Below are 11,977 nucleotides of genomic sequence, written 5' to 3'. Positions count from 1 at the left end.
AGCCTGGTCTACAAGAGCTAGGACAGCCTCCCAAGCCACAGAGTAACCCTGTGGGGGTGGGAGGGAGTTGGATGGATGGATTGAAAGATCAGAGAGGCAGAGCAGCCATTCACTAGAGAGCTCTTATCTACCAATGCTCAGAGGAAGGGGAGATCCTGTCTCTTATGAATCCTCAGACTGAATGCTCTCCACCTATCTTCTTTAGCAACCTAGGAGAAACTAGTGTTCTCCATACCAACCAGACCACTTGGCACTGCTCAAACATGTATACTTGCAACTCCAGGACATGGCAGTTCACCTTCTTTCAACCTAGAATACCTGTTCCCTCCACTCCTGCAGAAGTGTTCTTGCTGCAGTATTCTAATTTTACATGGTTTTAAGTGTATGCACCAGGAACAAGCACTCCTTCCAGAGAGACTTCACATTATTGTATTTATCTGGAGCACCTACCTAGCTTTTTGCTTTTTGCAGTGGTGCATTTTCAGACTCGGGACACAATGGTTGCAGCACATTGAGCTAAGCAATTACTGACAGGGATTTACAGACTTGAGTCCTTAACAGTTACTTACTCTTATAACTGAGACAGGAACGTTGTTTGTGATTTTTTGTTGTTTTACTTTTTTTCTGATTTAATTTTATTGATTTTTATTGAGCTCTACAGTTTTCTCTGCTCCCCTTCCCGCCTCTCACCTCCTCTTCAACTCTCTCGCAAAATCCCCATGCTCCCAATTTACTCAGGAGTTCTTGTCTTTTTCTACTTCCCATGTAGATTATATCTATGTATGTCTCTCTCTTAGGGTCCTCATTGTTGTCTAAATTCTCTAGGATTGTAATTTGAGGCTGGTTTTCTTTGCTTTCTGTTTAAAAATCACTTATGAGTGAGTATATGTAATATTTGTCCTTCTGGGTTTGGGTTACCTAACTCAAAATTATGTTTTCTAGCCCCAATTCATTTTCCTGCAAAATTCAAGATGTCATTATTTTTTTTCCTGGTGAATTCGAGGGGCATATATGCTGTTTCCAGGTTCTGGCTATGACAAACCATGCTGGTATGAACATAGTTGAGTACATGTCCTTGTGGCACGATTGAGCATCCTTTGGGTGTATACCCAAAAGTGGTATTACTGGGCGCTTGAGGAAGGTTGTTTCCTACTTTTCTGAGAAATCACCACACAGATCTCCAAAGGGGCTGTACCAGTTTGCATTCCCACCAGCAATACAGAAGTGTTCCCTTTACCCCACAACCTCTCCAGTATAAGTTGTCATCAGTGTTTTTTATCTTGGACGTTCTTATAGGTTTAAGATGGAATCTCAGAGTTGTATTGATTTGCATTTCTCTGATGACTAAGGATGTTGAGCATTTCCTTAAGTGTCTTTTAAGCCATTTTAGATTCCACTGTTGAGGTCTGTACTCAGTTTTTTTATTGCATGATTTGTTCTTTTGATGATCAATGTCTTGAATTCTTTGTATATTTTGGAGATCAGACATCTGTCTAATGTGCGGTTGGTGAAGATCTTTTCCCATTCTGTAGGCTGTTGTTTTGTCTTATTGACAGTGTCCTTTGCTTTACAGAAACTTTTCAGTTTCAGGAGGTCCCATTTATTAATTGTTTCTCTAAGTATCTGTGCTACTGGGGTTATACTTAGGAAGTGGTCTCCTGTGCCAATGTGTTCGAGTATAATTCCCACTTTCTCTTCTATGAGGTTGAATGTGTCTGGCTTTATGTTGAGGTCTTTGATCCATTTGGACTTGAGTTTTGTATGGTGATAGATATGGGTCTATTTTCATTCTTCTACATGTTGATATCCAGTCATGCCAGCACCACTTGTTAAATATGCCTTTTTTTTTCCATTTGATATTTTTTTTGTTCTTTGTCAAAAATCAGGTGTTTGAAGGTGTGTGGATTAATATCTGGGTGTTCAATTTAGTTCTGTTGGTCTTCCTGTCAGCTTTTATGCCAATACCAGGCTGTTTTCAGTACTGTAGCTCTGGAGTAGAGTTTGAAGTCAGGGATTGTGATGCCTCCAGAAGTTCTTTTATTGTACAAGATTGTTTGGTCTATCCTGGGTTTTTTGCATTTGCATATGAAGTTGAGTTCTTTCGAGGTCTGTGAAGAATTTTGCTGGGATTTTGCTGGGCATTGCATTGAATCTGTAGGTTGCTTTTGGTAAGATTGCCATTTTTACTATGTTAATTCTACCTACCCAAGAACATGGGAGATCTTTCCACTTTCTGGTGTCTTCTTCAATTTCTTTCTTCAAAGATTTAAAGTTCTTGCCATACAAGTCTTCCACTTGTTTGGTTAGAGTTACTCTGAGATATTTTATGCTATTTCTGCCTATTGTGAAGGGGGTAGATTCTCTGATTTCTTCCTCAGTACTTTTATCATCTGTGTACAACAGGAGGGCTACTGATTTTTTTGAGTTAATCTTGTTTCCTGCTACATTACTGAAAGTGTTTCTGAGTTGTAGAAGATCCTTGGTAGAATTTTTGGGTCACTTATGTAAACATTCATATCATCAGTAAACAGTGAGAGTTTGACTTCTTTCCCGATATATATCCTCTTGATCTCCTTTTCTTATCTTAATGCTCTAGCTAGGACATCAAGAACTATATTGAATAAATATGGAGAGAGTGGACAACCTTGTCTTATTCCTGATTTCAGTGGGATCGCTGGGAGTTTCTCTCCATTTAATTTGATGTTGGCTGTTGGCTTGCTGTATACTGCCTTTATTTTGTTTAAGTATGTTCGTTGTATCCCTGCTCTCCCCAAGACCTTTATCATGAAGGGATGTTGTACTTTGTGGAAAGCTTTTTTGGCATCTAATGAGATGACCGCGTGGTTTTTATTTTTCAGTTAGTTTATATGGTGGATTATGTTGACAGATTTTTTTTGTATGTTGAACCATCCCTGCATCTTGGGATGAAGCCGACTTGATCATGGTGGATGATGGTTCTGGTGTGTTCTTGGATTTGATTTGCCAATATTTAGTGTTTTTGCATCAATGTTCATGAGTGAGATTGGTCTGTAATTCTCTTTCTTAGTTAATATCTTTCTGTGGTTTGGGTATCAGGGTAATTGTAGCTTCATAAGAGTTTGGCAATGTTCCTTCTGTTTCTATTGTGTGGAACAATTTGAGGAGTATTGGTATTAGTCCTTCTTTGAAAATCTTGTAGAATTCTGAGCTGAAACCATCTGGTCCTGAGCTTTTTTGGTTGGGAGACTTTTGATGACTGTTTCTATTTCTTCAGCAGTTGTAGGTCTGTTTAATTTGCTTATCTGGTCTTGATTTAATTTTGGTAAGTGATATTTATCCAGAAAGTTGTCCATTCCTTTAAGCGTTCCTATTTTGTGGAGTACAACTTTTAGAAATATGACATGATGATACTCAGTATTTCCTCCATGTCTGTTATGTCCCACTTTTTATTTCTGATTTTGTTAATTTGGATATTCTCTCTCTGCCGTTTGGTTAGTTTGGATAAAGGTTTGTCTATTTTGTTGATTTTTCTCAAAGAACCAACTCTTTGTCTCATTGATTCTTTGTATTGTCTTCTTTGTTTCTATTTTGTTGATTTCAGCTCTCAATTTGATTATTTCCTGCTGTCTAGTTCTCTTAGGTGAGTTTGCTTCCTTTTGTCCTAAAGTTTTCAAATGTTCTGTTAATTCATTAGTGTGGAATTTTTTTTCCAGCTTCTTTATGTAGTCGTTTAGTGCTATGAACTTTCCTCATACTGTTTTCATTGTGTCCCATAAATTTTGGTATGTTGTCATTTTCATTGAATTTTAGGAAGTGTTTAATTTCTCCTTTTATTTCTTTCTCTACCCATTGATGATTCAGGTGAGCACTGTTTAATCTTCATAGGCATATCTTTCTTTAGGTTAAGAAAGTTTTCTTCTATGATTTTGTTAAATATATTTTCTGTACTTCTGAGTTGAACTTCTCCTTCTTCTATACCTATTATTCTCAGGTTTAGTCTTTTCATGGTGTCCCATATTTCCTGATATTTTGGGTTAAGCTTTTGTTAGATTTAATGTTTTCTTTGATTGATGAGTCTATTTCCTCTATTGTATCTTCAGCACTTGAGATTTTCTCTTTCATCTCTTGTATTCTGCTGTTTATGCTTACGTTTGTGGTTCCTGATCATTTTCTCATGATTTCTGTTTCTATAATTCCCTTGGCTTGTGATTACTTTATTGTCCTATTTCAGTTTACAAGTCTTGAATAGTTTCTTTCATATGTTTAATGATTTTTTTTTTTTGGTTTTAAGGGATTTGCTGATGTCTTCCAATATTTTGTTTGTCTTTTCCTCCATTTCTTTAAGGGAATTTCCTCTTTAAGAGTTTCCTGAAGTTATTTTTTAGGTCATTTTCTTTTGCTTTATCTATTATTGGTTGTTCAAGCCTTGCTGTTGTATGGTCTCTAGATTTTACTGGTGTCATGTTGCTCTTTGTGGTATTGCATGTGTTTTTACCTTGTCTACTCATCTTTTCCTCTAATTTTTGTGCTTGGGGCTGTCTGTGATTCTGGTGATTATTATCTTGTAGGTGCCAGTAAATCCAAGACTCCTATGGTTGTTCCTCATGGTACAGTCAGTGCCACAATTCTAGTTACCCCATTGGTCACTCCATGTTCCTGGAGGTCACTCAACACTCTGGGCTTAGCTGTTCCTGTGGAGTCTGCTTTCTCAGGCCTGCTCTAGCCTAGGTTGTTGGCTCAATCCTGTTTCTCTAAATGTCCCTGGTCTGGATCTGCTCCTTCAGAAGTCCCTGGCTTGGAGTTGGTCCTGTAAATGTCTCTGGCTCTGATCTACTCCCTCAGAGTTCCCAGACTCAGGTACGCTCAGACCTGTAGAGGACCTGGCTCAGGCCTACTGCCCCAGAGCTTCCAGACTCACGCCCAGACCCGCAGAGGTTTCTGGTTCCTGCCTACTCCCAGACAGACGCCCGGACACACAGAGGTCCTAGCTCAGGCCTAGTTCTTCAGGGGTCTTGACGCAGGTCTACTCCCTCAATGGTGCCAGATTCACGCCCGGACCCTCAGTGGTCTCTGTTTCTGGCCTACTCCCTATGCAGTTGCTCCCCTGTACCTGCTCCTGTGGAGTTCACGGTCTCAAGTATGCCCTGGCCCATGTCTCTGGCTCAGTCCTGCCTCCGCAAATGTCCCTGGTCTGGATCCATTCCACTCTCCTGGAGCTTGCTGTCTCAGGCTGTTCTGGCCTAGGTAGCTGCCATAATCCTGCTCTTTTGAAGTTTGCTGCCTCAGACCTGCACTGGTGTGGTGTAGGTCGCTGGCTCAGTCCTTGTTTTACTTTTTAATGTAGGGATTATTTTGGCTTTCCAATTTTTTCTGTCTGATATACAGAAGGTCTTTTTTTCTGCCTATTTGTGTTTCCCATCCTCAATAAAATGCTTTCTTCCTTCAATTGCCATTCTATCATTAGGTCTTGAGATTTCTTTGCTGTTATTGCTTGTCTCCTGATGTTTCCTACCCTTTATCCTTTAACTGGCAGAGAAAATAAACTCCATCAAAACTCCTAAATGGTATCACTTTGGGGGCTCATCTCTGACTTCTGAAGTTGGTATTATTTTAAGACCTAACTTGGGATTTCTTTTGAGGACCACCAACTAACTCATCCAGATGCTACCTCACACGACAAGCTCCTAAGATACATACCATCACCAAATACTTTCTTATGCTCCAGATCATTGCCCTCAGTTAAATTTTATCATGGCCCCTTAGATGATTCACTCTTTGAGGCACTGTGACTATTGCCCACATTGTCAGCTCTAAGAACCTAAGAGGAACTGTCACCCTTAAACCTCCTAACACCTGTTAGGGTGATCTCTGAGGAAGAGTGATAAGAAACCAGGAGTTATACATACTCCCATTAGGAGTGATATAGGGAGAGGGGTCGTGATAGGGCAAGAAAGGTAACAAATTTCTAAGATGGCCAGCTTCTTCCTAACCCTCCAGACTTGAAACAAAAGCCTGGCAGCTTAAAATAAAAGCAAGGCTTTTATCTTCCACCAGCAGTTCCCCTATGATGGATAGGCTCAAGTTCAAGGCTGCTCAGGACATGTCACACAACAGTTCTGGGACAATCAACCATCCTGTCTTTCTTCAAACTGACTGACCCTAAATTAGGGAAGGAAGATCTTCAGGACCTTTTAAAAAACCCTAGAGAAGAAACTGGGTTTCTCAGCTTTGTGAGTCCTCCCTCTGCTTTGCAGAGTCTTTTTCTCTGTACACTCCATGTCTGCTATGTGTGTTTCCTCACCCCAAATAAACACCTTTCTTCAAAAAAGTAAAATAAATGTGAGTTTCTGCTATTATTCCAAAGCCAGTTCTTCAGAAGGAATGCAACCAACATGGGTTCCTCTCAATGTACTACACATACTCAGTACTTAGATTCATCCCATTCTATTATCTGGGATCACTAGTGCATAGTCTAGGACTGACTCTGATTCTTAAATACGCAGTGGGCAGTCTATACCCTCCTGTAAAGCTGTACAAATTAAATGGTGAACTTATCCTCATGTGCCCCGCTTAGCACACACTTCAAAAAATTCTGTTTCCTCCACTAGATTTTTTAGGTTTTGTCCTTCAGTTAGTACCGATAGTCTTGATATATTATAATTATGACATTCTAGAAGTATCTTCCATGTTTAGTAGGCTTCTTAAATTAGCATGTAGTTTTTTATTTTCTTATAGGTATGTTGATATTCTTTTTAGGAGGTCAATAAAAGAAGATCAAGATGTACAACTATTTGAAAATATGGTTGTCATCATACATATATTCCGAAATATCTCTGGGCAAAATTAAGGTAAAGAGCCATGTAGGAAGATAAGGCCTATAGGAAGAGGTGAGTCAACCTGGAGTCTGCCTGAAGGCCTAGCAACAGGTGCTGTCAGAGGTCCTGATTATGCCTAAAAATGAGAGGTGACCACTCGTTGACAGATCAGACCTCAGCTTGAGTGCTAGGAGGAAGGTATACAAGGCTCTCCCCATTGCTGAATAAATGAGTCTGCTGTTTGTCATTTACCTAACTCTAGCTGTCTATGTTGTTGACACTGCGCCTTTTCACCCACTCCCCTGAGGGAACAGTTAGGAACCAGAAACAGAACCAAATGTTGTGACAATACTCCTGTAATCCGAGTACTTGGAAAGCAGAAACAGGAGTTCAATGTCAACATCAACTATACAGCCAGGCTGGACTACTAGAAGCCCAGTTTCAAAAACAAACAAAACAGCCCAGGCGATGGTGGCAGACACCTTTAATCCCAGCACTTGGGAGGCAGAGGCAGGTGGATCTCTGTGAGTTTGAGGTCAGCCTCAAACTATAAGAACTAGTTCCAGGACAGGCTTCAAAGCTACAGAAAACCCGTTTCAAAAAACCAAAGGGGGGAAAAAAACAAAGCATAATAATCAAGCAGAGAGCTACAGCTGTGGCTCAGTGGTAGAGTGCTTGCCTAGTATCCACAAAGTCTAGGTTTTGATGCTCAGTACCACTCAAACTATTAGTAATATATGCCTCTTTGAGACACTTACTCTTTTCCACATCTCTAAGATTTCCACAGCACTCACACTATATTCTACAGAAGAAAAGAACACAAGTTTACCTCTAAGGTACTGGAGGTCTCAGTTGTAGAATTTCCAGTATTATTGCTTGAATTTGAAGATACTGTTTCATTTTTGCTTTCATTATCTGATTTTTCATCGGAGCTCATACATTCAATATCTGCATCAAAACCTGTTGGGTATCCCATTGCCTGTAAAACCTGTACAAATCCCATTAAAACATGTTTATTCAGTTACTAAAGATCAAAAATGACAGCTGAAATTCTGAGATAAAAAGGTTTCAGAATCTGTAACATTTAGTTTTCAGAAACACCTGTGAAGAACAAGATTGTACTACACCCGTGAATCGTCAGTTCAGTCCATTCCATGTACCAGGGTATCACTGCATGAGAATGGGAAAGCTTCCTCAGAGTACCTAGCTCAAAGACTTCAAAAATGCAAGTCTAAAATTACTGCTAGTTCATTTAATTTGGAGGTGAATGATAAAGATAACATACAGCACTGTCAAGCTCAACCAATGGAGGGGGGAGATGACATTCAAATAGCACCCAAAAAAGGAAATGAAACTAGAAAGAAAAAAAGACGTTAAAGCCTAGTCTTATCACTCTCCTCTGGTCTTCAATCTCTCCATCTATAAAGTAGAAGAATGGATCAGCTGACCTTTAAATTCTGTGACAACCATTGAGAAATTGGCCAAGGGACAGAATCCAAAGTTGTTTTCGTTGTTGCTTTGTTCTGTTTGTATTTGGTTGGTTTCACTTTGTGTTTTACCTTCAAATTGGTTTGCCAATAGAGCCACAATTTCCAGATTTGTTTCTTATGTGTCTCTCTCAAGGCTTCATAGCTACAAACCTTTTGTAATATTGCCTGTGAGGGCTTTTGTGCAAGCAGGTATGAGCGAGCACATGTATGTCATCTTTGACCACTCCTTCCAGATTACACTGTTTTTACAGTAAACAAGACAATGAATTCACTAGTATCTTAAGTCTCTTCCAAAGTAGATTAATGAGTTACTGACTAAACTTTTTTTTTAACTTTATTTTTAAGTAAAAGAGAGTGATAAGGATCAAACTCAAGGTCTTGCCAGGACGTGTGCTTGCTCAACACTGAGCTATTCTCATTCTCTCAGCCTTTAATTAGAACAATATGCCCATGGATATAGGAGTAAGGATCTAAACAATCAGTTTTTAGTTGCTGGAGTATATAAGCAAAGTCATATTTCTCCATTTTACCTATTGTAATTAAAAGGTGACTCAAGGGGCTGGAGATATGGCTCAGAGGTTAAGAGAACTGACTGCTCTTCCAGAGGTCCTGAGTTCAATTCCCAGCAACCACTTGGTGGCTCACAGCCATCTATAATGAGATCTGGTGCCCTTTTCTGGCATGCAAGCATACACAGAAGGAATGTTGTATACATAATAAATAAATAAACCTTAAAAAAAAAAGGTGACTCAAAATGGTCAAAATGGTCAAGTGGTCAAATTTTTAAAAAAAAGTCTTCGTAGAAAATGACAGCTATATAAAAGATTTTACCAATATAAACAAAACAGTAATACCCACAAAACAAAAGAAGGGGCTTAAGTTGAACTCTGTGCAAAGGGAATTAGAAATTAACTCATCCAATTCATACGGAGAATCTGGCATTCTCATCATAAATAAATTCCTTAAATTTACTAAGCCATAAAGCCAAGAACCCCTTTTAACATCTTAAGTTCTAAAAGTACTCAGACAGTACTTTACACTAAGTACACTAACATCACTTGGCTAGTACATCAATATTTCATAAAGAAAACACCTGCCCCGGTGAGTTCTGAAAATAATGCTCTCCCCCTGAATAATCTCACCCTGGACAAGAGATACGGGTATAAAACTAAAATTAATAATGCCTACCACAGGTCAAAATCAAGCATCACCAACAATGGGGCTTGTCTCTTCTATTACAAAGGCACAGAGGGATGTGGCCTGGAATTCAGGTACTGGCCTAAGTTTAAATCTCAGCATCACAGCAGGGGAGAGAAGGTTTCTCAATTTAATAGAGAAATCTCAATGATAATTATTGAATACCACTTCTTCCTTTGCTCTTCTCACTTGTCTTAAGTCATTTATTTGTTAACACAAGAAAAGTCACAATTTATAAAAGTGGTGTATTATCTCTTGAGAGATACAATATCCGCTTTCAAGATAAATAGATACCTAATAACTACTTTTAATAACAGAGGCTGGAGAGACCAGCAATGGTTGATCTTGAAGCGGACCTAGGTTAAGTTCCCATCACCCATGTGGTGGTTCACAACCACCTGTAACTCCAATTCCAAGGCACCCAGCACTTTTTTCTGACTACTGTGGACACAGCACACATACACAAGAGAAGGCAAAACGCTTATACACATATAAAAATAAATAAATCTTTAAAATAGCTAATAAAAGGTAGAAACATAGCTCCAAAATGGAATTCTTGCCTGGCATACATGAAGTCCTTGATTCAGTGTGTATCTGTATGCCTGCGTGTCTGCTCACATCAGGGTGGAATCCCTTGGCAGACAAGGGATAAGACTAGTATGAAACTTCAAGTTTCTTTTTTTTTTTTTTTTTTTTTTGGTTTTTCGAGACAGGGTTTCTCTGTAGTTTTGGAGCCTGTCCTGGAACTAGCTCTTGTAGACCAGGCTGGTCTCGAACTCACAGAGATCCGCCTGCCTCTGCCTCCGAGTGCTGGGATTAAAGGCATGCACCATCACCGCCCGGCTGAAACTTCAAGTTTCTTACACAGTCAATAAGACAAAACGACAGCCTACAGAATGGGAAAAGATCTTCATTTAACCCCACATTAGACAGAGAGGTCTGATCTCCAAAATATACAAAGAACTCAAGACATTGGTCATCAAAAGAACAAATCATCCAATAAAAAAAAAAAATTGAGTACAGACCTCAACAGTGGAATCTAAAATGGCTGAAAAGACACTTAAGGAAATGCTCAACATCCTTAGTCATCAGAGAAATGCAAATCAAAACAACTCTGACAGTCCATCTTACATCTACAACAATGGCCAAAATCATAAACACTGATGACAACTTATGCTGGAGAGGTTGTAGGGTAAAGGAACACTCCTGCATTGCTGGAAGGAATGCAAACTGGTACAGCCCCTTTGGAGATCTGTATGGCGATTTCTCAGAAAATTAGGAAACAACCTTCCTCAAGCACTCAGTAATACCACTTCCGGTATATATCCAAAGGATGCTCAATCGTGCCACAAGGACATGTGCTCAACTATGTTCATACCAGCATTGTTTGTCACAGCCAGAACCTGGAGAAAACCTAAATGTCCCTCCATCGAATAATGGATAAAAAAAAATGTAGTACATTTACACACTGGGGTACCACACAACAGAAAAAAATAATGACATCTTGAATTTTGCAGGGAAATGGATGGAGCTAGAAAACATCATCTTGAGTGAGGTAACCCAAACCCAGAAAGACAATTATCACATGTACTCACTCATATGTGGTTTTTAAACAGAAAGCAAAGAAAACCAGCCTATAAACCACAATCCCAGAGAATTTAGACAATAATGAGGACCCTAAGAGAGACATACTGAGATATAATCTACATGGGAAGTAGAAAAAGACAAGAACTCCTGAGTAAATTGAGAGCATGAAGACCTTGAGAAAGGGGTGAAGGGGAGGGGAGCAGAGAAAAATGTAGAGCAAAAAAGAAAAGAAAGAGAAAGAAAGAAAGAAAGAAAGAAAGAAAGGAAGGAAGGAAGGAAGGAAGGAAGGAAGGAAGGAAGGAAGGAAGGAAGGAAGGAAGAAAGAAAGAAAGAAAGAAAGAAAGAAAGAAAGAAAGAAAGAAAGAAAGAAAGAAAGAAAGAAAGAACCCTCTGTTAAGGGCTTTCAGGAAAAAACTGCAAGAAGAGAGGGAAGCTGCAACTGGGTAGGCTAAGTCACACTAATGTGGCATGACAGATTTCTGCTTGATTTATTGCACTTTGACTCTGGAGTGACCTCTCTGATGAGGTATTTTCCCCAAGAGCCACTAAGACGACTGGAAAGATAGCCTATGTGGTCCTGTCACAAAGGATCTACCTTCAGAAATACAGCACTCCCTCTGACTCATCTGTACATGTCTGTATCACCTACAGGGATGGCAATCTTGCAATGTATTCTGATACATAATAGGATTCTCAATACATTTTTTAATGAATTATTCATTAACTTTGGCCTAGCAATTCCATCTCTAGAACTTATAGGATAATAAGGCAAAGTCACAAATAGGAAAAGCAATAAACTAAGACATCCAAAACAAATATTTTATGATAACTTGATAAAAAATAACCTTCACTTAATATTAGAACAATCTTTAACAGAAAAATAACTTAACATGGACCTACTTTATGTAC

At 39.1% G+C, this 11,977-nt stretch overlaps 1 protein-coding gene across 4 annotated transcripts in view; it reads right to left on the bottom strand.

Moving 5' to 3' along the window:
* Strbp (spermatid perinuclear RNA binding protein) overlaps positions 1-11,977 on the bottom strand; it is a 147,086-nt gene that overhangs the window by 24,178 nt on the left and 110,931 nt on the right. For all 4 annotated transcript variants that reach the window (XM_057755698.1, XM_057755695.1, XM_057755697.1 and 1 more), the window contains exon 13: positions 7,624-7,782. In XM_057755698.1, coding sequence (XP_057611681.1) covers positions 7,624-7,782 — 159 coding nt within the window. The remainder of the gene's footprint in view (positions 1-7,623; positions 7,783-11,977) is intronic.

This window comes from Chionomys nivalis, chromosome 22 (assembly GCF_950005125.1).
Source record: "Chionomys nivalis chromosome 22, mChiNiv1.1, whole genome shotgun sequence".
NCBI lineage: Eukaryota > Metazoa > Chordata > Mammalia > Rodentia > Cricetidae > Chionomys > Chionomys nivalis.
Note: the sequence above shows the minus strand (reverse complement) of the source record. Positions and strands in the feature narration are given on the sequence as shown.